The 24,441-nt window shown below is 47.2% G+C and overlaps 3 protein-coding genes across 6 annotated transcripts in view; 2 read left to right on the top strand and 1 right to left on the bottom strand.

The window, feature by feature from the left end:
* The window catches only part of LOC115535257 (four and a half LIM domains protein 3), a 20,929-nt gene extending 10,492 nt beyond the window's left edge, over positions 1 to 10,437 (top strand). Inside the window, exons 2-6 of one of the 2 annotated variants that reach the window (XM_030346310.1) lie at positions 1,411 to 1,576; positions 3,727 to 3,901; positions 6,169 to 6,338; positions 7,610 to 7,796; positions 9,856 to 10,437. In XM_030346310.1, the coding sequence (XP_030202170.1) occupies positions 1,421 to 1,576; positions 3,727 to 3,901; positions 6,169 to 6,338; positions 7,610 to 7,796; positions 9,856 to 10,007 (840 nt within the window). In that variant the 5' untranslated portion in view covers positions 1,411 to 1,420 and the 3' untranslated portion in view covers positions 10,008 to 10,437. Of the gene's footprint in view, positions 1 to 1,407; positions 1,577 to 3,726; positions 3,902 to 6,168; positions 6,339 to 7,609; positions 7,797 to 9,855 lie in introns of both variants that reach the window. The other variant, XM_030346311.1, reaches the window with a different exon arrangement.
* A 5,671-nt stretch (positions 10,438 to 16,108) lies between these two features.
* Positions 16,109 to 20,235, bottom strand: meaf6 (MYST/Esa1-associated factor 6). Of its 2 annotated transcripts, XM_030347749.1 has the most exons (8): positions 20,051 to 20,235; positions 19,463 to 19,578; positions 18,968 to 19,055; positions 18,787 to 18,832; positions 18,130 to 18,322; positions 17,657 to 17,686; positions 17,053 to 17,086; positions 16,109 to 16,577 (listed from the first exon to the last, which is right to left on the bottom strand). In XM_030347749.1, exons 1-8 carry the CDS (start codon positions 20,138 to 20,140, stop codon positions 16,563 to 16,565), a joined length of 612 nt encoding a protein of 203 aa, XP_030203609.1. In that variant the 5' UTR covers positions 20,141 to 20,235; the 3' UTR covers positions 16,109 to 16,562. The 2 variants fall into 2 exon arrangements, with proteins under 2 accessions (XP_030203609.1, XP_030203610.1); XM_030347750.1 differs by lacking the exon at positions 17,657 to 17,686 and having other exon boundaries at positions 20,051 to 20,230.
* On the top strand, positions 20,190 to 24,102 carry stpg1 (sperm-tail PG-rich repeat containing 1). 2 transcript variants are annotated; one of them, XM_030347748.1, is made up of 9 exons: positions 20,190 to 20,303; positions 20,537 to 20,573; positions 20,659 to 20,777; positions 21,003 to 21,101; positions 21,842 to 22,021; positions 22,403 to 22,511; positions 22,601 to 22,769; positions 23,229 to 23,422; positions 23,821 to 24,102. In XM_030347748.1, the coding sequence occupies exons 2-9, from the start codon at positions 20,543 to 20,545 to the stop codon at positions 23,889 to 23,891; spliced, it is 972 nt and encodes a 323-aa protein (XP_030203608.1). In that variant the 5' UTR covers positions 20,190 to 20,303; positions 20,537 to 20,542; the 3' UTR covers positions 23,892 to 24,102. The 2 variants fall into 2 exon arrangements, with proteins under 2 accessions (XP_030203608.1, XP_030203607.1); XM_030347747.1 differs by lacking the exon at positions 20,190 to 20,303 and adding an exon at positions 20,341 to 20,426.
* The last annotated feature ends 339 nt before the right edge of the window (positions 24,103 to 24,441 follow it).

The following is a 24,441-nucleotide window of genomic DNA, read 5'->3' on the forward strand; positions in this document are numbered from 1 at the left end:
ACGGTTCAGTTAAACTAGACAAGGGGTTCAAAGTATTTTGTCTCTCAGTGCACCGGGCCGTGACTACATTGAGTTTATGTTGAGTTCTCACCCTGTCTCACACTGTCCCATCCCTGTCTCACCCTCTTACCCTTCACGCTCTTAACCACAGGCCCGTCTCCGTCTCCATGAATAGCACTTTGTCACGGCGTTCATTTAATCCCTCTCTGAACACCAGCCACGGATGAAAAGCCCTGTCCGCCTTGAAAGACGCTCTTTGAAATGGAGAGCTCTGTATTTAAGTGGAGAACAATTAATATTGTTTAGCGGCGCTATTTCGGGGCTTACAGTGCCACAGGGGGTTCCTGTAACAATTGGCGTGCTTGGGAGTATTTACAGTTTGAACTTGTTCTTGAAGGAGTGATGAAATGGCGGGCTTCATGGTTACATGACTGACTTACTATGGGGGCAGCCATTACTCATTTGAACGAATGTTCACTCAGCCCTTTTCCCCGAGAGCTGTGGTTGAATCCCGTTTCCTGCATCGCAAACATTTCTCTCTAGAACAATCTTTCACCGCATTTATTTGGATGAGAATGTTGCTGACGGTCGATGTTTGTACCTTCTGGCCTGTTATTATTCGACCGTTTAAAATGGCTTCTTTGCCGGGGGAAAACATAAACAACATTTAAATGTGACAGTTTGTTGTATTTTAAACAAACAGCCCCGGAAAATATGGGATTTTTCCTTCCACGTCTGGTTTCCCTCAACTTATTTTCCTCTCAGTCTGTCTCCTCAACGTGTCTCACCGCTGATGAAGATGATGTGACGATGAGGATGGCGATGACAGCGTGATGATGATGATAAGCATGACGCTGGTGGCGATGATGAGACGCTGATAATGTCAATGATGAGGAAGATTATAGGGATGGTGATGATGGTGATGATGAAGATTATAGGGATGGTGATGATGGTGATCGGGTAGGAAGGATGGAAGGATGGAGGCTACAAAGGCCGTGAAGAAGGTGATGATGGAAGTGGTGAGGAGGAGGAGCTGGAAGATTTAAGGGAGGTTGATGATAAGATGATGACGTTGATGAAGAGAGGATAATGTTAATGATAAATCTGAAGACCTTCTAGGTTTGGCGGTCGAAGAAGAGGAAAATATGAAAAGGACGATGAAGGTGATACTGAATGCAATGGCGATGATGATTATCATGGTGACGAAGATGATAAGGCAGATGATAGTGATGAAGACCATGATGATGGGGACAAAGAAGATGACGATAATCATGATGAAGAAAATGGCGATGTGGAGGATGACGAAGGGTGACGATTCCGGTGACCATCCCAGATGGTTGACGAGGGCGACGAAGGTGAAGACTACATAAGACAACGCTGATGAGTGTGATGCGTCCTGTGTCCCAGCAGGGCGGCGACCATGAGCGACCGGTTCGACTGCAAGGAGTGCAGCGAGTCCCTGTACGGCCGTAAGTACATCCAGGTGGAGCAGCAGCCCCACTGCATCCCCTGCTACGACCGGCTCCACGCCAACACCTGCCACCAGTGCAAGGACCTCATCGGACACAACGCCAGGGTGAGTGGCACGGGGGGGGGGGGGGGGGGGGGGAGCGGGCACGCTGTTTAAGGCTCATATACGTCTATGTAGGGGTCATGTATGTGTGAGTGTGTGTGTGTGTGTGTGTGTGTGTGTGTGGGGGGGTATTTGTGTTTGTTTTTATGAATGTGTTTGTGTGTATTTGTGTGTGTGTTTGTTTGTTGTTTAACAGTGTGTGACAGACTGAGAGAGTCAGCATGTGTGTGTTTTGTGGGTACTTGCATCTGTGTGTGTGTGTGTGTGTGTGTGTGTGTGTGTGTGTGTGTGTGTGTGTGTGTGTGTGTGTGTGTGTGTGTGTGTGTGTGTGTGTGTGTGCGTGCGTGCGTGTGTGTGTCTGTGTCTGAGCATGTGATTGTGTGTGTTTGTGTCTCTGTGATTGTTGGTTCAGGTTTGTGTTTGTATGTGTTTGCCTGTTTGTTTCTGAACGGTGACATACCGGGGGGGGGTCAGCATGTGTGTGTAGTGTGTGGGTACTTGCATCTGTGTGTGTGCGCGTGTGCTGTGCATGCATGCATCCGTGTGCGTGCGCGCGTGTGTGTACCGCACACCGGTGTTGAATTCCAAACTGAATCCACCCCCTCCCTCCCCAAACAATCCCTCCAGCTAAACTCCTCCCCCCCCCCCCACCCCCAGACCCCAGCCCAGTTGCCCGTGTGTCACCAGCGCCTCTGTGTCAGGGACCGGAGACAAAGCCCTTGTTTACTCTGGGGCTCTCTCTCCTCCTCACCGAGAGGAAAACGGCCTCCCTCTGCCTCTCTGACCCGCCGCCTCCTTCATTCCACTTCACTGAAAAGCGTAATATTTACCAAAGTGTCCGATAATTCACCCTCTGCCCCCATGGTGCCGTTTAGTTTGTGAAATACGACCCCAGTGGTAGGAAGATAAACACGCGCAGGGCAGTATTATGGGATATCTATCACCGCTAGATGTACAACTCCCTTGGATTTATCCTCCGTACTCTGGGCCTGTGTTTTATCTCTTTTTAATTAAAAGCTGAGGAGTCAGACATTTTGTCCGTTATGGCTCATTTTCTGCAGACTTTTATTTGAAATTCTTTCTGTATTCTTTATTTCTTCGTTACTGATAGCACAAACTATAACCTAGAGCTGCGCATACTTGAGTTGCGCTGTTTATGGATTTGGATTCCGAGTCCATAATGTTGTCTTAATGTTATGCATGCGTACTCAACAAGATACAAGATACAACGTTGTTTATTGTCAGATACACAATGGAAACATAGTTTGCACTGGGCAATGAAATTCTTAATTTGCAAGTTCCCTTCACACAAAATATACTTAAAATAAAGTGGATAAATAAACTAAATATCTGTACAAAGAGCAGAATTTAGTTAAACAAAAACAGTTAAATATAAGGTGCAGTTTAGCATGTGCAACGTTCGCATACAGCAGAAGGCCCTGGAAGACATTGAAATATAGAAGCTTTTGAATATATACACATTGGATATTGAATATTATTAGTAGATAAGTACATATTGCAAATTAAGCTCACAGTTGATAATAAATACAGTTCACAGAATTGAATATAGTGCAAATACAGAGTTGTCATCAGTGTTTCAGAGAGTCATTCAGCAGCCTGATGGCCTGTGGATAAAAACTGTTTTTAAGTCAGTTTTTTCTGGCTTTCATGCTCCTGTAGCGTGTGCCAGATGGTAGCGGTGTGAACACAGTGTGTGCTGGGGGTGTGTTCTGTCCTTGGTGATGTTGTGGGCCCTCTTTGTAACCCGGGTGTTGTAAATGAGACCAACATCCACCAACATGTACCTAATTAGCGGTAATACTCGATGTGTACTCCTCTCTCCCCTTCCCCTCCATCCTACTCACATCCTTCACCTCCCCTCCTCCATCCTCTATCCTGCTCTCCATTTCTCCTCTCCCCACCTCCCTCCCCCCTCTCTCTCCCCCACCCCCCCTCCTCCTTCCCCAACTTCTCTCCCCCTCCTCTCCCCTCCTTCCCCTCTCCCCCCTCCCTCTCCTCCCCCACCTCCTCCCTCCCTCTCCTCCCCCTCCACCCCCTCCTCCTCCACCTCCCTCCTCCCCCACCTCCTCCCTCTCTCCCCTCTCCCCTCCCCCCCTCTCCCCCCCCCCCCCCTCCTCCCCCCCCCCCTACAGGAGCTGTTCTACGAGGACCACCACTACCATGAGCACTGCTTCCGCTGCTTCCGCTGCGAGCGCTCTCTGGCGGACGAGCCCTTCACGCCGCAGGGCGAGGGCCTGGTCTGCAACGAGTGCTACTGCAACGAGTTCAGCTCCAAGTGCGTGGCCTGCGACCGCACCGTCATGCCAGGTACGGGCCTCCTGCCTCCTCCTACCTCCTCCCTCCTCCTACACCTACACCTCCACCTCCACCCGCTTCCAGCTGCACCTCCTCCTCCTACCTCCTCCTCCTCCTCCACCTCCTCCTACCTCCTCCTCCTACCTCCTCCTCCTCCTCCACCTCCTCCTACCTCCTCCTCCTACCTCCTCCTCCTCCGCCTCCTCCTCCGTCTCCTCCTCCTCCGCCTCCTCCTCCACCTGCTCCTCCAACTCCACCCACCTCCTCACACCACGTTCTCCTCGCAGCGTGTGTCATTTGACACATCACGCGTCAACACTGCCCGGCACACGGATAATGACACCGTCAACTGTGAATCAAAAACCAAACATTGAGAATAACACATGGATTCACCTGAACTTCTGACATTTTAAATATAACATCAATGGCTCTTGGCGTCGGTTTGTGTGATATATTCGGTAGCAGTTACGGCGCAGGAAGTCAAATCCCCACCAGTGCTGTTTGGGTTTTTCGGTTGGGGAACACATTCTTCAGGAGCCACGGAAACCACCCCCGCGGCCCCTCCCTTCAGGGGGCCCCCCCTCCCTTCAGGGGGCGGCGGAGTGATTAATGGCGCTCTAATGAGTTTTCATGGTGTTGACGTGTCGCGTTTCAATCAGAGACTCCTCTCAAAAAGGCCTCGGGGCACAAACGTCGGTTGACCTTGGGCGGTCTGGCCCCGCCCTCCCCCCCCCCTCCCCGCCTAGGCCCTGTTCTGGTCACGTGACCGAAAACAACCCGGCCTTAACGAGTCAAACCGCTCACCCGGATCGTTTCGTGAACAATTCAGAGCTCCAAATCGTTTTCCCTCGAAGACCTTTTCCCTCGTAAAGTTCTGTCGTTGAATGTGGGTTGTGGAAAAAAAAAAAAACAGCAGACGACCAACTTCCAGCCCCCCCGCCCCCCCCCCCCCCCCCCCCCCCCCGCCTCTTAAATCTCCTGCCAGTTGGCCTTTCCGAGAGGCTAGCTTCCCCCTTTGGACTGCCCTGTCTCGGTCCCTGAGCGGGAAGAAAAGAGCCCAGCGGAGGCCGGTCGTTAGAGGAGCTGACGAGCGTTTTCCTTGGCGTGCGCGGCTCCTTGGCGTGCGCGGCTCCTTGGCGTGCGCGGCTCCTTGGCGTGTGCGGCTCCCCTGTTGCATTAGCCGCGGCGGTGAGGCGTGTGTTTGGAGCGCTACGCTGGACGTGCCGCCCCCGGGGCACTGGAGGAGAGGTTTAAAACGGTCCACAGGGGGGGGGGTTGGCAGGATGGTGTGCTGTGGTCAGGATGTTTGACCTCCGGCTGAATGGTGCTGGGTTCGATTCCCTAGTGCCCTAATGAAGTGTGTATCTGACCGCACTGCAAGTCGTTTTAGATAAAAGCTAAAACGATAGAGCAAAGAAATACAACGCTCTATAGAAGGGTGACAGTGACACTGATTCCACGGTTCGGTCACACACCTGGGAGTACCTTTGCGTGTCACGACTGAATGCCCGTAAAGGGAGCCGCTAACGTCTCTGTCTCGGTCTGTTGTGTCAAAACAGGTTTCGTTCAGCCAGACGCTGAATCATTGCTCTCAGCTGTCGGTGCACACACTCTCGTAAACACTCAGATAGTGTGCCCGACGGCCCCCTGGGTGATACGCACAGAGTAGCGTCGCTGAGAGCAGCAGCTTCTCCTCACGATCTGAATCGCTCTGATACCAACGATTTACACCTTCCTCTCCCTCTTTGGAGGTTTCTCTTGGCATCATAGCTCTCCCTCTCTCTCTCTCCCTCTCTCTCTCTCCCCCTTCTTGTAACTCTCTCTCTCTCTCTCTCTCTCTCTCTCTCCCTCTCTCTCTCTCCCTCTTTCTCTCTTTGCCTCTCTCCCTTCTTGTAACTCACTCTCTCTCTCTCTCTCTCTCTCTCTCTCTCTCTCTCTCTCTCTCTCTCTCTCTCTCTCTCTCTCTCTCTCTCTCTCTCTCTCCCTCTCTCTCCCCCTCTTTCTCTCTTTGCCTCTCTCCCTTCTTGTAACTCTCTCATTCACTCTCTATTTCTGTAACTCTCTCTATCAAAAAAAGGTTTTAAAGGCCAGTAAAATAAACATTTACATCGCCAGAGCAGTTAAAAACGTCAACAAACAGTTCAATAATGCCTGGATGACCTATAAAACCTCAACACTAAAACACTTCAAAAGCGTAAGATATAAAAAGGATCTCGCCCTCCACCTGTCTCCCCTCTCTCCCCCCCCCCCCCCCCCCCCCCCCCCCCCTCCCATGTCAGGATCCAGGAAGCTGGAGTACGCCGGGACCACCTGGCATGAGGACTGCTTCGTGTGCCAGGGCTGTGAGAAGCCCATCGGGGGCCAGGCCTTCATCCCGGACAAGGAGGCGTACTACTGCGTGCCCTGCTACGAGGCGCGCCTCGCCCCCCGCTGCAGCCACTGCAAGAAGGTCAGAATCCCTTCCCCCCACCCCCTCCTCCTCTCTCCCCCCTCCAACCCCCCCCCCCCCCCCCCCCCCCCCCCCCCCCCCCCCCCCCCCCCCCCCCGCGCCCCACATTTTTAGCTGGTTAGGGAGGAGAGAGAGAGAGAGAGAGAGAGAGAGAGAGAGAGAGAGAGAGAGAGAGAGAGGGAGGGAGAGGGGGGGTGGGGGGAGAGAGAGAGAGAGAGAGAGAGAGAGGGGTGGGAGAGAGAGAGGGGGGGAGAGAGAGAGGGGGAGAGGGGGAGAGGGGGAGAGAGGGAGAGGGGGAGAGGGAGAGAGAGGGGGAGAGAGGGTGACAGTATGTCATGTGTCATCAATCATGTGTCTGTTATGATGTCATTTTTAGCTGTGATAATATGATGTCATGTCCGTCATATGTATGACTGATAGGCAAGATATGTTCAACGTATTATCTCACATTTCATACGCAAAGGCGACCCAAATAGCGAGGAGCACTGAAAACAAACGATTAGGCCAATAAAAGCAAGCAAGCATAAACACATAGAGTGAAAACCATAAAAGCAAACAGGCAAAGGAGTAAAAATACTACAACCACATCGCTTATTATAACACTTAGTTACACAACGATGCCTGGTACTAAAAAAAGTATCGCAAAGTTGGCATGGGTCGTAACCATGGGGCCACACACCCCCACTGTTTCCTAAAACTCTCAGCCAAGACACTTTTTTTTTTTAAATCACACAGTGTTCGAATTCCATCTGAATCAGTGGGCTCACTGGCTCTGAGAAGCATCGGTCAACAGAGAGGTCTTAGATAGCTTTGATTTGAAAGCAGTCAGCGTTGTCTCAAATCTCAGCCCTACGGCCAATCTGTTCCCCATCAGAGCGGCCTGGAAGCTCAACGCAGGGAACAGCCAGTACTTCTAGCACCAGCTCTCCGGAGATGTCTCTGAGGCTTTGGTGGTAGTGTGTCAGGAGATCTGATGGCAGTTTCTTGGACCTAAACCTCTCAGTAAAATATGGACAGTTGATTCTGTGAGAATCTACTAAATTGTCCAAAATGATGTCTTAACGTCTAACGTACGTACGTCATGCCTGTTATAGTTAACTCTCTCTCACGATGCCGGGACCACAGTAATATCTGCTACGGTTACAAGTTCAAATCCATGATGACGTCATGTTACCCCTGTGATAGTGTCACGCCCGTTAAACCGCTGACGATTTCACGTCCTTCACAACGTCATATCCGTTACAGTCTCTCTCCGTCTCTCTGATTGACAGGCCCTGGCCAAAGGGGGCGTGACCTATCAGGACGAGGTGTGGCATAAAGAGTGCTTCGTGTGCACGGGGTGCAAGACCCCGTTGGCCGGCCAGCCCTTCACCTCTCAGGGGGACAGCCCCTACTGCGTCAAGTGCTTCAGCACGCTCTACGCGCAGAAGTGTGCCGGGTGCAACACGGCCATCACAGGTACGCTCCGCCGACAACACCCACAGAGAAAATATGTTCAATGAAGTGATATCATCTGGAGTCCCATCAGGAGGTTGAAGTCACTGATCCGGTGGCGGCAGCGGCATGTGGCTCAGCCGGTAGAGCAGGTCGGCTGGTAACCGGAAGGTTGCCAGTTCGATCCCTGCCTCCGTCTAGCTCCGCAAGGACACCTCGCCCTATCTGCCCCGGGTGAATGTGCGGCCATACTGTAAAGCTCTTTGAGTGGCCACTGGTTAGGAAAGCGCTATATAAATGCAGTCCATTGACCATACTCATTCACAAAAAGAACTAAGAGGCGCATAAACATAAACTTGAAGACACACTCAACGCATTTTATTCACAGAAGTCCAGGCTCAACCACTGACCCACTTCCAAATGCGAGAATCGACATGCTTTCATGTTTAATGAACCGGGGAAAGGCTTGTGTGTTCAACGTCGTCCTGCCTCGTGTTAACCTCAGCTGGACGTACCAAACTCAAAGAGGAGCGTAGCAGAACACAAGAACCACCAAACCCAAAAACCATACAAAACACTCAATATATTTGCGAATTGGGTAAAGTTTGTCTGAAGTTCATATCAAAGTAAACTCACAGGTCTGTAGCAGAACAACCACAGACGGTGCAGCAGCAAAAACGAATAAAAACAAGAATAAACACAGACAGAAAGGGATTAGAAAGGAACATGACGACGCAGAGTCGGCATCGACCCCCCCGACCCAACCCGGTCTTATCCCAGCAGAGAGGGCTTGTGATGAAAAGCACGGCATGCCAGCACAAGAGGAAGAGAGCGCTAGCGCTAGCAGGAGAGCTGTATAGCCTGCAGCCACGAGGGCTACGCTACAAGCAGCCCGTACTCCCCCTCGTTGGATTAGGGAGCACACATTCCTACTATGATAGCGTTATTTATAAAGCCATGGTAATTATCCCCACGGAGATGATGTCATTGTAGTAAATTGTAACATAGTGGAGGTTTTGTGCGGCACACAGCTTTAATTCATTCAGCTCGATCGAGTAGGCTAGAGAAACATTTGGTGTTGTTCTTAACACAGAGTACGAGATGTGCTAGTACTATTAAGTCAGTCATGGCTTTTATCCAAACAGACTGATGGTGGATTTGTTTTAGATACATGTCCTGGGGTGGGCGGGGGGGGGGGGTTTGAGTCATCGTGCTGAAGGATGCGGACAGGTAGGCTGTGTAAACTAGCCGAGAATCATCAACCTCCTAAAAAACGACACTACCCTTTCTGAAAAAGGGTCTCAGGGCGACCAATTCTAGTGCGTTCAGAGTTGTCCCTGGAAGCATGAGTTGAGTTCGGTGCATTGTTAGGGTCGGGCCGCGACCCACCGTCCTACTGGGTCACGACCCATTTTGTCCGGGCGGTTGTAACAAAGGAAATTCCTCTCCGGGGGATTAATAAAGTTGTTATCTATTTATCTATCTATCTATTTTGGATACCGACCCATGCATAAAAATATCGCTGCTTTAGAGACCCTACTGCTGTTTTCATCTGGGTATTAAATTGTATTCTGCCCATACCTGTACCAGCACCCCCCTCCCCCATCACTGATGTGTCTCCCCCTCCACTGATGTGTCTCCCCCTCCACTGATGTGTCTCCCCCTCCGCTGATGTGTCTCCCCCATCACTGCTCACCGTGGTGTCTGTGTCTCCCCCACCTCCCCCTGACCCTGTGTCTGTGTCTCCCCCACCACTGACGTGCCTCCCCCACCTCCGTCTCTCCCCCGCCTCCCCCTCACCCTGTGTCATGTGTCTCCCAAACTGCTGATGTGTCTCCCCCGTCCTGATGTGTCTCCCCCATCCTGATGTGTCTCCCCCACCCTGGTGCTTGTCTCTCCCCCACCTCCACCTCCCCCTGTGTCCTGTCTCTCCCCCCCCCCCCTCCCCCTGTGTCCTGTCTCTCTCCCCCCCCCCCCCTCCCCCTGTGTCCTGTCTCTCCCCCCCCCCTCCCCCTGTGTCTGTCTCCCCCCCCCTCCCCCTGTGTCTGTCTCCCCCCCCTCCCCCTGTGTCTGTCTCCCCCAGGGTTCGGCGATGGGAAGTACGTGTCCTTCCAGGAGCGCCAGTGGCACCAGCCCTGCTTCAAGTGCTCCCGCTGCAGCGTGTCGCTGGTGGGCGCCGGCTTCTTCCCCGACAGAGACCAGATCCTCTGCTCGGACTGCAACAGCGACGAATGAGTGACACTTCCAACGGCCAATGGGGAGGGAGACCCGCCCCCCCACCCAACCCCCAACCCCCACCCTCCTCCTCCCTCCTGCGATGATAGATACTAAATAAATATGCACTGCGTGTTCTCTGAGTATGGTTATGTTTATTATGCACATTATTAACTGCAGCCTGGCTTAACATTTGAATGCTGCATTCGCTTCGTGCACTCTGGTGTATAATACATACATTTTATGTTTCCCCGCCCTGTCAACTTTGAACATTAATTTGTTTTGGTCAAACCTCCAAGCATGTTTTAAAGTATTTTCAATATTTGCATGATCCAGGACCGTTATTTTAACGTTTTTACACTATAGAGAAGGAATAAACTATACACTATATGATGAAACATACAATATGAGTTCATTGGTTTCCTCAAATAAAATGTTTCATTTGAACAGGTTGGTGACAAGTGTTTTATTTTTAATCATCAGGTCAGCAAGTGTGTAGCCTTGGAATAATAAACCACTAAATCGTTATGCTTATGATTATTAATATTATAAACAGAGCTTGACCCGTCACGTGAGTCGTGACACTCGCATCGGGAGTTCAAGAGCTGAAGGCAGGTAAGGGTGGTTCTGAACTCTCCGCATAAACCTAAATTAAGGACATTGTTAATTGTTAAAAAATACAATTTCTAACGTGAAAGATATTCTTACCCCACTAGTAAAACATGTTTTAATCCCTGCTCACTGCTCAACTCGTCCAAAAACCCGGTTCACGCTACAAAATGACCGGCACGTTAACACGTGTGGTGTGTCGTCCATCACCAGCCAGCATAGTCGCCTATGTAGCTTGTTGAAAGCTCTTATTGTCTGCATATGGCAAGTATGCACACACTTTTATGCAAAAGCATTGCAAAAATGCGATACGATTGGAAAGAAATAGCTTGATATACTGTACATGTTTTCGGTGATAGGGCATGTACATCTTGACGTCACATTGTAATGACCCCTGCCGTTTTATTAATTAGGGAGAGTAGGAATCTTGCTGGTAGTAATGGCGTTGTTTACGACTTCATCGTGAAATTATTTGCATTCATTCACTGTTGTCTTTGAAACTGCCACAGCGTGAATCACTTGGGACAAGGCAAAACAAAGTTTAGATTAGCCCAGATAAGGGTGGGTGTCGAAATGGATCGACTCAACAACTCCCATGATGCATTCTGATGTACAAACTGCTTGTACACTACAGCAGCAAAAACAATCATTTGCTGTGCCTCTTATTTAAATGTATATTATTTATTGAGTATATTTTATTGATATTTCAATGTCGTTTATTTGTTCATAGCTATATGTTAATGTAGCCTACATATGTTATTATCTTTGAGAAAGTGTAAATACTGCTTTATTCATTTTATTAATCTTAAAGACACACTGGGACCAAAAAAACCAACCGGCTTTTCCAGCAATTCATAAAAACAGCCACCTAGCGACATTATCACAGTTTTATCACAGTATCATCTAATTAATTTAGAAATGAGTGCAAGATTTTTGGAGGTTCCAATGTATGTGTGTGTGCGTGGGTCTGTGTGCGTCCGTGCGTGCGCGCATGCGTCCGAGGCTACGTCCCCTCAGGACATCATGTACATGGCCCAGTCGCGACCAAACCAGGAGTAAAGCTAAACAGGTTTATAATTACAATGTTTAACATTCAAACACACGCGTGTACGCTGTGCAAGACGAGTTATATTTTCCACTCCACCGGCTAGACAGAATGATTTATCCGAGCACACAAAACCGTGACGCATTCAGTCCCCTTTTAGCCCAACCCAAATGTCGGTCATGTTTTAACGTTGTCCGTTTGACATACATGACTACGGTACTCACAGTGCATACCAATCCGAGTCCATCCGCTTCCTAAAATGGTTCTCCCGTGGTAATCTCTAAAAGGAGACATGTCACGATTATTACTTACGTAATCTGCATAAATGTTTACAGTCCTGATCCCTGACTGCTGAATCGGTCGGATCTTGTTTATACTAAAGATTGCGCTCCTGTCACGGAGAAGAAACAGAAAAGCCAGGAGCAATCATGTGTTCGTTGAACTCCGGTCCAAAATCAACCGGCAATTTATATCCCGAAAGGGCATGAAAAACCTGTCCCGGATACTGAGAAATAGCCCGGTACCCACGCTGACCCATCGCTCACAGATCCACACGGACCTCAAGTGTAAATCCAAGGATAAAGCCAGGAAGCCAGAAATATCTGTCTGGCTTTTACTGATTGAATAAACCACCTGACTGGTGGTCTATTATTCGGTGAAAGGCAGACTAATATTTGAACATGAATTTATAAATATATCTTCAATGAATACGTAACATTTCCTCCTGAAAGTGGTGGCTGTCACTCTTTAGTTTTCCGTCCTTCATCGTGTTGTGCGTCTTGGCCTGAAACTATTGGAGCCAGCAGGCCTTTTTAAGCACATGTGTTTTGATTTTGTTCAAAAGAAGCAGATCACGAGCCGGCCCTGATCTGAAGAGTATAAAAAGGATGCTTGGTGTTGTTGTTTTGTTTTGGATGTTTCCCATGACTCTGCCCTGAGATGCTTGACCTCGTGTGAGGCAATGTAAAAGAGAAGTCACATGTTCCCAGGGGGGGGGGTGGGGGGGGGGGGGGGGGGGAGAGAGAGAGAGAGAGAGAGAGAGAGAGAGAGAGAGAGAGAGAGAGAGAGAGAGAGAGAGAGAGAGAGAGAGAGAGAGAGAGAGAGAGAGAGAGAGAGAGAGAGAGAGAGAGAGAGAGAGAGAGAGAGAGAGAGAGAGAGAGAGAGAGGTGAAGGGAGTACTACTCACAACTTGACGTCGTCGTGGTTTCCTTTCCACATGAAAGCCTCTGAGAAGTGACATTTTACAGCCGGGGAATTCTGAGACATGAATGAACGTCCAACCAGATGCCCCCCCCCCATGGTCTGCAGTTATCTCCACATTTGTTTACTATTTGCGTTTATATTTGGCCTATTTCCAGAGATGAACACATGAACAATGGCTCGTTGCGCCAGCTGCATCCAGGTCCAATTTATCCATTACCCTGTTAATAAACCCCTTAGTTAGAACAACATTCATTACATCTGGGCTGTGCTACCCGCCAAGTCACAAAGCTGCAGACTACAAAACTATGACAAACATGAGTATGACTTGGCAATAAAAAATACTCCTACAGCCCAAATTGGGCTGTGTGATTATTACCGTGTACTTTCAACTGTAATAACTTCTAATTGCTAGTATTGAGGAATGGAAATGGGCGAACTAGGAACTCCCGACTGAATGGTTTTCTGAAACCACACGCACGATTCCTGGGGATCATTAAATAAATAATTTCCTGCTCGGTTAGATGACGTAGCCTGCCCCGTAAAACGGAGGGGTTCATGTGAGTCATTGAGTTAGCATGAGAAAACCGAGCCGCACAGATTCCCGACTCAAACGCTGGTGAGCGTACTCGAGTTCAGTCATCTGACGCTACTATTCCCAAACTATTCCCCCCAAAAAGATCTTATTTTATTTTCTGGAAATATTTCAAGGCCCGTTGTCATATTTTATAACTTAGGCTATATGAGTCATGTTATTTCCTCGAACACGTAGACATAAATCGATCAATATGCAATTAAACCACTGTAAATGCAGTGTCTTTGCACTACTTTTTTGTTTATTGTAGTCTCATGTGACTTTTCTTGAGTTTCTCTTATAAAAAAAAAAATATTTCATATTATTGCATTGTTGAAGGGTTGTTGTTTTGATTGTTGTGAATATGACAAATAAACCATCTTGAAAAGCAGCCACACCCTTTGTTTAAAAATGATGCATCTTAAAATTACGGCATTCAAATTTACCGGTCCTCCAAAATATTTTGACTATGCCGGTCCAAACAAAAATGTTTGGGAATCCCTGATCTAATGCGAGTGTCCTAATGAATCCAAGTTTGTCCACGAATAATCACAAATATGCTTTAAATCTTTATCGGGAGAAGAGCAAGGAGACAATCACATCATTCACTTTGCGACTTTGTAGCCCAGACAGATAACATATAGGACAGCATTCTTCCAGAGGAACTGTTGAGAGTAGAGAGTAGCTGCTTCTATATGCAAGGTATATCATTTTGAGCTTAGTGGAACGCGCACACATGAGGAATGTGTTCCCTTAGTAATGGGTCCTTAAAGATCTTTCCTTCAGATCTGTTTTGATAGCGGTTCGTGTATGTCAGTGTCTGGCTCCGTCTGTGTTCACTATGCGCACCATTAAATGTCAAAAACCTATACTGCATGAGTGCATTTGGGAATATTTATAGCATAGAACGTTTTAGTGATGTGATATGATCTAAACATGAATAAACTGAAGTAGTCTTAACCATAGTGTATCTCGGCCTGTTGAGACGTGATTGACCATGCTTCCAACTATAGCACCATCTAGTGAGAAGCTTTAGTATCGCATGCCAGATGCACTAGGGAAGTTCTTCTTATAACCGGTTAATTTAACCATTTACTATTTTAGCAGACGCTTTTATCCAAAGCGACTTAATGGCGGAATGCATTTAATGAGCAGTTAGGGCTCCTGCTTAAAGATACAACCTAGACCAGGGATGGGCAACTTTCATGATAAAGAGGGCCACATTTTTCATCATAACCATCGGAGGGCCACATGACTGCACACTTCAACTAAACGTGAGCTGAGAGAAGCTACACAATTTTGAATTTGGTAGATATTATTTCCTGTATTCTGGTGCATTTTGGGGATGGCCACTACCTAAAAAATCATCCAGAATCATAACCTATGTTAATTGAACCAACATACATTAATTTCATGTTTTCCATGCTCAAACAGCCACATGAATGGTCAGTATTTTTATCAGTGCAAAGGGCTCACATACATCATCATTCAATGAAGTCAAAAAACTGAAAAACAGTGGCCCAACAATAAGTGCAACAACTCAATGAACTCAAACCCAACAAGCAGTTGTAGTAGTTGTAGTGGCGACTTAAGTGGATATCTTTAATGACTGATATCACTTCTAAGCAAACTAGACACATGGGTTTGCCTTCGAATTCTATGAATTCTTCTCATCTTTCTTGACCGAGTTTTCTGTAACTCGATCAATTATTATTATTCTTTTTTTTTTATGTGCGGGTCTGACTGAGTGAGGATGCGGGCCGCACTGAGTGAGGATGCGGCCCGCGGGCCGCCAGTTGCCCATCCCTGCCCTAGACAGTATAGGGTGTAGAGTCTACACCCTTCCTGCCACACAATTAACACAACACAGAAATTACAGATGGATAACGAAACTATGCAAGAGACATTGCACCTGCAGGCACTGCAACACAATCCTCCTGTTAGAATGGGAATGGTGACAAAAGACAGATCCATGACCCCACCCCTTCAGTGCAATTAAATCACACTGTGGCCCCACATACCAGACTCATGTCATCGATATGACCAGGCTTAGAAAACACTGGTTTGAAGCACAGATCGCCGCCATGCAGCAACACAAAGCTCTGAGTCCTCAAGGTCCACTTGATGGGGACTTAGGGGCTCAATAAAGGAATACTACTCTGAATCCACTGTTATAGCTTTGGATTAAAGGTGACATATTATACCAACCGGTATGAGTGTGATTGGCCGTTACCAGCCTCCTTAACCAGTGGTTGTTAAACTTTTAACGGCACAAAACCTTTATAATGTAACATTACATAATGTGTGCGTTCTATTTGGCAGTGTAAACTGTACGTTAACAGGGTGCAAATAAACACAATTTGGTGAGAAACATGGCCGTGTGCTTCGTGTAATGGTTGGCTAATTTCTCCCCACAAAAGCACACTAGTGCCCTCCCCTGGTGGGGGGGGGGGGGGGGGGGGGGGGGGGGGGGGGGGGGGTGTGTGTGTGTGTGTGTGTGTGTGTGTGTGTGTGTGTGTGTGTGTGTGTGTGTGTGTGTGTGTGTGTGTGTGTGTGTGTGTGTGTGTGTGTGTGTGTGTGTGTGTGTGTCTCCTCTCCTGGCGTGAGTACCCCAATTCGAGAACCACTGTCCTAAACTATACACACATTGTAAGAAGTCCATCGATTCACCCTCGTAATAACACCGTGACAAAGTGATATCTTGATCTTTTATTACAATTTTTATGAAAAAGAAGTTTGTGGAATAAAAGAAGCTCTCGTCAGAAGGAGGTATAACGCTAAGACTACGAAATGCTAACCGAAATAATTGTTTTTGTTACACTGGGGAAACATGAGACTGGGATAATAAATATGTTGATTTTTAACACTATACAATATGACGTAGTTGAGCGCTCCACTTCAAGTAGCCCTGGCTGAGCTCGAATAGGTCACACAGCTTTTATTGGTAGGTAAAGGCATTCATCACAAAACCATGGAAAAATGGAAGCAAACAAGGGGGAATGGTTTAAGAACTATACACGATACAGGCAGAAAAATAAAAACAAAAACAGACGACCACCGAAAGGCGCAGAGAGAGCCGACAATAGTCCAGAAAGAGTCACTGTTAGGTCTTCTTGTTCCCCGCGCCCAGTCCAGTTGACCCAGACCGTCAGGTGGAGAAGTCCTGTTTGGAAGAGATTTGTACAATTATTATTTTGTATCTCTGTTGCACCTTATTTAGCTTTCTGTGCTTTTGGCGATGTAAATGTTCTCCATAATGTTAACGAACTTTGAATCTTAAAAAGGTGCAATATTATACCACCAAGTGTGAGTGTGACAAGCCGTTATACAAGCAGTCTTGAAAATCTGCCTCTTCAGACATAACAGGTGGGCGTGTACACCTAGATGTGTGCTGGGTAGTTGAGCAATGTTTGCTTCAGTCCACTGGGTAGGCTGGTGGACCGATCTATCCAGCACACATCTAGGTGGACACACCCACTTGTGGACACTTGTGATGTCAGAAGAGCCAGATTTTCAAAACTGCTTGTAATGGCTAAGCACAAACACACCTGGTGCTATAATATGTCACCTTTAAGGCAAACTAGTGTTTTGTAACAGAAATTAACAACAAAATGGCCGCCGTGACCGGCACTACTTACCGCTCGTGGTTTCTTGTTCACCTTCATGTCGAACCTGCGACAAAAGCAAAAAGAAGTATAAAATTAGTTCCCTTGGAGAAGCCGGAGAACTTCCTGACAGTAACCACGGCGATGAACAGAGGCAGTATATTTTCGATGGCGGAAGCTCAGTGAAAGCAAACAGCATATGTTTGCATTTAAGCAAACAGTGTCGGGAGTCAACAATTTCAACGCCAGCCGAGAGACGAGGTTTGATTCGGAAGAGGAGTTTACCGAACGGAGTGATAAGAAAGAAAATGAGGGGAAATAAAGAAAAAGAAAAAAAAACTTCAACTCAGTAGGATATGAGCATGAGAAACCAAAGCGCACCAAACGGATGCAAGGCGGTTATAGAGAGAGAGGTGTATGTGTGTGTGTGTGCACGTGTGTGTGCATGCGTGTCACAGCGGTGGGGGGCATGCAGTCGAACTGGAGAACCAGCGGGCTCCGTCTAACGGTGAAAACATCCAAACGCAATGAAAACAAATTAGAAGCGACAGGAAGTGGAAGATAAAAGATGGGGATGAGGTTGGCAGCAGGCAGGATGTCAGATGCCACGGGAACAGGAAGTTGAAGTCAGACTTACTCAAAGTCATAATCAAACATTGCAGAAGGACTGGGAGCGGCATTAGGAGGAGGAGGGAGAGAGCACTGGTGTTAGTAAACCCCGATGGTGGTTATCACAGGAGATAGCGCCCATCCGTCCGGTCAGAACCCACACGGTTATCGAACGTCAACCACGACCTGACGCACAGAATACAACCCTCCTGCACGACATCAGTCAACAGTATTGTGGCGGTTTAGATTCAGGGTAAAAGTAAATACCATGGCAGTATTAAATCTACAGTGTAAGATAACTAATGTTTAAACTAGTGTTTTTTTTAAGACACCAAGTGTGTAACTAACAGAACCCCAGGTTTTTAAACCTGGTTTCTGTGATGGACAGGATACGCGTTACAATCAATGTTGTTACTTTTAAAATATGATTATTTACGCTTTTTTTGATTAAACTCGTTAGTGGCCGAAGGAAACCCGTGGGAGAGGAGACGGCGGCTGTACCTGTGTCGGTTCTTGTTCTTCCTCTTCTTGTGGTTGCCGTGGTGACTGCCCGTGGAGGAGGAGGAGGCGGCCTTCTGGGGCTTGAGGTCCTGCAGGGCCCCGTCGCCGTCCTCCGTGTCCTCCTGGCTGGGCTCGTTCTCCTGGTTCTGGAGGTCCGGCGAGGCGTCGCTCTCCGTCCCGCTGCCCGGTTCTCCTGGGGAGGAGGGAGACGAGGGAGAACGTCAGCGGTGATGAAGACCGGACGGCAGGCTTCATCTATATACCTCCGTCACGAGCACCACCCGACACCGGATCTACCCCCATGACCACCTCCCCACCACCACCTCCACCACACCCATTACCAACACTACCACCATCACCAGCTCAACCAACATTAATCTGTAACGGTCAATGCCAACACTGCTTCTTCAATCACAACTTGCACCAATATAACCTCCACTACGACTAATAATTTCACCAACATTACCTCTACTACTACTAGCATTAGCTCCAACACTACTACCTCCACCACTACTAACATTACCTCCAACACTACTACCCCCACCAACACTACCTACTCCACTACAACACCACCGCTAACATCGCCAACATGAACACCACCTCCAACAGCCAAGGATGACAGAATTTTTTTCATGGATATCGCTGCGGTGAACTCACGTTTCTCGTTCATGTGATCAGGTATTCCCCCGAGTGCGCACACTGCCTGTTGGATCAAAGAGAGTCGGCGTTAGTGGTCGCCTTGGAAGGTTCCGGAATGACAACAGACGACAAGGAAGTAAGAATTAGAATCTGATTCCATTGAAGTGCAATGACCGTGAAGGAATTGACGGGGACTCACCGCTACCGACGTAACTGACGACTTGCTGAACAAACGCTCTGCTTCTTTAAATTTCCGATTTCGTCTGTCGGTTTTACTATTTGAATTCCTGTTTCGGGAGGAAAAGAAGATATACGGTTTAGTTTTCACACGAAGGTCTCCAGCATTAGTCACACATTCACAAAATATGTATTTACGTGTGAATCACCATGCTTTATTATATATACGTTATTCATTAGCAAAAAAATAATACCTCCTTGATATTGCTCAGCTCGTAGGTTAAAACAGGCTATATGATAACAACTGGATAAAAAGCTGATTCAAGCTTTTAGACAAATACTAAAACATGTGATCCATACTCTACAGTTGATCAATAGACTATGGATACATAATAAATCAGGCATTGAAAATGAAGCTCAGAAACACACATGAAGAAAACAGAGTTGAAGAAATATTGCATTCCCTAATCATATACTCGTTTTGGTACAAGACGAGTATATGATGACGATTACTTACTTTTGGTTGGTGAGGTATCTGTCCCATCCTCTGATGATGTTGCCATACATCTGAGTGTCTTCTAAGTAGCTGCCCTCGAAGGCATAGATCTGTCTTTCCAGGTTCACTAACGTCTCCTTCATATGAAAACAGAAGATGTCAATAGTTTACACTACCGTCAGCCAAAGCACCAAAGAACCGGCTCCTCACGCAGGCTACATTTAGACATATAACGCCTATATACTCATAACGTTTCACACCATTTCGGATGAATCTAACAACTTTCCTCCAGGCACACTTAAAACTACGTGACGAAGAGTGCTCGGATGGACTGGGAACACTAAAATCCGCATGCATTCTCTCAATTTTTTTGTATAAATAGCTTATGTTAAATGCTAATTCGCATTAGCATCTAGCATCGCTCACCCGGACAGTGTTATTTAGCCGACAGCTCACGCTAACCAATGCCAATTGGTTCAAATGTAGCTTAGCTTAGCAGTCCGCGGGGGCCTAGCGACCTGCGCGCCACAAAACCCGACAACTTTTCTCCCTAAAGCCCGCCGGTGTGACCAAAACCTAGCCCTTGGAGATTAAATAAAACCAACATACGGCGAGTTCTTGTTTCCTTTTCACCAGTTCCGCCAGCTCCCGACGAGTGTCGGGGATCTGTGGTGGAGTTGCCTTCGCATGCATCGCCATGATGAATACTAGAGAGCCACTCTGACTGGAGAGAAACAACACGGGCCCCGCCGAAAGTAGTAGAGCAGTGGTGCGTTCACCGCCGGGGGGCGCTAAAGGACAACCCGAGGCGCGGCCCCCTGTTTCCAGATTCGCCGCTGATAAAGTACCTCAGCACGATCAGGTGGGTGTTCGAGTCGTCATAGCAACATATTGGGTTGTAGAAACGGTTGTGTTGGCTCTGTGTGCCGTGGTGGCCTCAAATGTTGCAATGATAGAGGGAGTCTTGTGTCTTTGTTTTTTATTTGTGGGTATAGTTTCGTCAAATTGGATTTGTACCTTTGCTCATTTCTATTTTAAATAGTTCTTTAGTACACACTGTGGATTGAATTTGACGATTTCTGCATGTTTTCACAGTAAACCATGGGCAAAGTATGCACAGGAAAATCTGATGGTGAGTTTCCTATAGCTGCTGAAAAAAAAATTATAATCACATGTGTTTAAACGCCTCCTAATTAACACTATTGACCTTCAAATAGTCCGTAGTATTACAGGTTACACGTGTTCGATCCCATCCAAGTACCAAACGGTGGTGGTCGACAATGAGGAGAAGAAGGGATTCTCCTCACAGTCCAAGAGGTTCTCACTGGACACCCTGGTAGGATACTCCTTGCCACTTATTCAGAACATACCAATAATACTAATACTTATCATAAACATAATGGAGAAATGTGTATTATGCAGAGTATCTGCTAATTTACAGTGTAAATGGACAGATACTCAACGTGATAATGCTCATTTTCATTATGCTGAGTATCTGTCCATTTACAGTGTAAACGGAAAGTTAGATAGATTCATTATGCTGACGCGGGTGTACTTTCAGAATGAGAACCCAGGCCCAGGATCCTACTGCCCCCTCCCCTCGGCCGAGACCTTCAGTCCTTCCTTCTCTAAGAAGGGCACCACGAGCTTCCCCTCCAAGGTCTCACCCACCCTCGTCATCCACCAACACGACCTCATCAAGTCCATTAGCTAATTATTGCCTAGTCGTCGCCGACACATCCATCCAGAGCGACTACCAGAGGATGTATTTAGAGTCGTTGATGAGCCGGATGTTGACATAGGCCTCTACAGATAGACAGGGGTTTGACCCAGAACCTGTGGGCATTAAGGGATTAACTCCTACCTGCTCCTTGATGTCAGCACTAGGAGTAGTAGTACAGAAATAAAGGAAGGTTTATAACAGTGCAGCACAAGTGACACTGTGTGTGTGCTCGCTTTTCTTATTTTGTTGTATTACCTTTTTATTTGTACCTAAATGTCCCATCTGAGGTTAATTCAGTACCATCTTATCTGATGTATATTTTGTTACTTGCGCTGTTATTTCGTACGTGTTTCACCATGGAGGAGGCCTCAATTTCATATCATTGGTTATTGATGATCTCTTCTTGTCGTTCATTAATGCGCATATGACTAGTTAGTACTAGCAGTCTTTGTTGTATTCGGGGAATGGGTGAACCTCGACAATCAAATGGGATCGTCAATGTTTGGCACTTGGTTATATGAACATCCTTACTGTACCGACAGCGATATATTGTTTCTCTTTCTTCGGACAAATGTACATTATTGTATTTTTTTTAAATAAAAGCATCGGCTAAATTCCCTGAATTAAAATGTAAACATGACAAATTTGATACTTGAACGTTGGCCCCTACCCCCAAGGTCCCCAGAGTCCCCCGCCACCACAAGAGAGGCCTCCCCGGCCCCGACTCCTACAACCTGCAGTCCTCCTCGATCGCCAGGCACAGCTTCGGACGGGGGGCCTCCCGGGCCTTCAGAGCTCCGGTGGCGGTCCCAGTGCTGGGGCCCAAGTTCAGAACACCCGGCCCAGATCAGTACGATGTACGTGGGTCGGCCTCGGCTCCTGAGCACCCTGACTCTCTTGCGGGAGGGGGTCATGACCTCTTGAAAGAGGACCATGGATTTTAAGGGACTGTGAACATATATGTGAAATATATGGGGTAGACCATTTCTCTTTGTTAAGAAGTTTGATTTGTTTTAATACAAATCAGCAAACTGTAGTGGACAGCAGACATTTATATTGATTTATATTAATTTAATTATTTTATATACATTGTTTATTTTTTATATTAGTTCTCCTTCAAAACTTTATAAGGAACACTAGTTCATTGTGGTTGATTCTCAATGTAGGTTGCATCCTGTTTTATACAGATTTCTGGATTGAATTTATAATATCTTACTGCGTTTTGTCAATATGTTTAGGTATCTGGTGGTCATCCTGGTGGAAGCTTCCAGTCAAAGGGCTCATCTACTTTCCTCTCCAAAACCAAACGTTGCGATTTGGCCATCAACCCAAACCTCCCATCCCCGTGTAGGCAACCCGCTCTCTATCCCCTCAATGTTTCAGCGTCCCTAGCACTTGGCATCTTGTTTTGAAGCCTCTTCTGACTGCCTTCCCAGGCCACTACCAGATCAGCTGCACTGCGACCAAGAACAGCCCGAGAGCCGCCATGTCTCCCTTCAAATCCAAGTCCTCCCGGTTCCCAGCTCAGGTGGATCACCGGGTCCCGGGTCCTGGTGCCTACAACCTCCACCACAGCCCGGACCCCTTGAGGAAGCCCACCCTGCTGTGAGTCTGAGTGCACTTTATCACACACTGCGGGCGTTGGGGATTGAACCCGGGACAGTCCGGCTACATCCTGTCTCGCCCGTGTTGAGTACAGAATACACTTTCTTTGGGTTCGATTGTGTCTAAAGATTTACATTGACATGAGAGCGGGGAGTATGTTGACGTGACTCCCGCTGTGGTTGTTCGACTCCCCGCCGAAAGGTTCGGGGTTCGATCCCCAATGTACATGTATCTATAGGCCCCCTTGAGCAAGATTTCCTCGCACCTACCTGCTCCTTAATGAACTGCATCTAAAACTCTCAACTATCAGTCTCTTTGGAACCACGCAAAGGACGGAATGTGGTGTCAATGTAAACAATGACAAAATAGTATTTTGTCATTTATGTTTCTATTTATAATTAATATTACATGCATATTTAATAATAGTTCAAGCGTTGATTCCTCCACCTGCCGCTCCAGGAGGAGAAAGGTTCTGGTGATGGCCACGCCCGCCCGGTTGGTTCCCAAGGGCCCGGCCTACCCCGGCCCGGGTCAGTATGACCTGGTGGACTACGAGGGCCCCTCCAGCCACCCCGGGTCCACAGCGGCCTTCCTCTCGGAGACCCGGCGCAGTCCACAGGGGGGAAGGGCCCCCCAGGCCGGGCCGGGCCCAGGTACAGAGACCGCCACTGAAGGATGGCCTCAGTTCAGGGCTATACTATACTGCACTGTACTGTACTGTACTATACTGTACTGTACGGTACTATACTGTACAGTACTGTACTGTACTAACTACTGTACTCTACTATACTGTATTGTACTGTATTATACTGTACTATACTATATAGTACTATACTACTGTACTGTACGGTACTATACTGTACAGTATAGTACTGTACAGTATTACACCATACTGCACCATACTGTACTATACTGTACTGTATTATACTGCAGTGTACTGTGAATCTACACTTTAATCTTCCCCCAGCCTTTTGACTTACGTTTGACTTAGTCAGTATTCATATATTCATGAAAATACATTTGATTCATCTTGCTGTCTTGTTTCTTCCAGGTTATTACGAACCACAGAAGTTATCAAAGAAGTCATTTTTGTACAACCCCAAGATCTGGAATCCCGTGTAAAGACCCTGAATCTGTGGACATGTGTTCGGTCGAGTCTCCGTTCGTGTTGTCACATCTCTCGCATACGGAGGCATTCACGCACATCCCACACACGGACACACCACATGGTGCGTATTAATAGTGTACCGTAATGCGATGTTCAGGACATGCTCCGTATTCCTTGCGTCTTGACACATTGGTTTTTAGAAAAATAAACTAAGGCAAACGCTTATTTCACTGTCAAATTATTAGATGACAGAATGAGGTCTGTCGATATAGAATTGTATTTTTAGAATGCTCTGAGAAGGATATTTAACTAGTTTGCTGAACAATATTTTATGTAATGCTTCCCACCTTTATAAATCTTAAAGAACTAATATATATTTATATATATATATAGTTCCGTATATTGAATCTTTATAAAGGCTCAATAACTAATATGTAATGCACATAACCCAATAAATATATAAATGCTTATATTCCATAGATCTATAGATTCCATAAGATTCTCTGGGTTTTCCAATCAGACGCAAACGTCGATCGACCCAACTTCAGATTGTCATAGCAGACA

Source organism: Gadus morhua, chromosome 22 (genome assembly GCF_902167405.1).
Source record: "Gadus morhua chromosome 22, gadMor3.0, whole genome shotgun sequence".
Taxonomy (NCBI): domain Eukaryota; kingdom Metazoa; phylum Chordata; class Actinopteri; order Gadiformes; family Gadidae; genus Gadus; species Gadus morhua.

Bases quoted from the DNA above. Each gene is read 5' to 3' on its own strand.
- meaf6 (XM_030347749.1), bottom strand. From the start codon at position 20,140: ATGGCGATGCATGCGAAGGCAACTCCACCACAGATCCCCGACACTCGT. The intron at 18,323-18,786 runs GTGAGTTCACCG...CCTCCTCCCCAG, and splicing joins TGATCACATGAACGAGAAAC to GAGAACCGGGCAGCGGGACG. The intron at 17,687-18,129 runs GTACAGCCGCCG...TGCCGCTCCCAG, and splicing joins AAGAACAAGAACCGACACAG to TCCTTCTGCAATGTTTGATT.
- stpg1 (XM_030347748.1), top strand. From the start codon at position 20,543: ATGGGCAAAGTATGCACAGGAAAATCTGATG. The intron at 20,574-20,658 runs GTGAGTTTCCTA...ACCTTCAAATAG, and splicing joins ATGCACAGGAAAATCTGATG to TCCGTAGTATTACAGGTTAC. The intron at 23,423-23,820 runs GTACAGAGACCG...TGTTTCTTCCAG, and splicing joins CCAGGCCGGGCCGGGCCCAG to GTTATTACGAACCACAGAAG.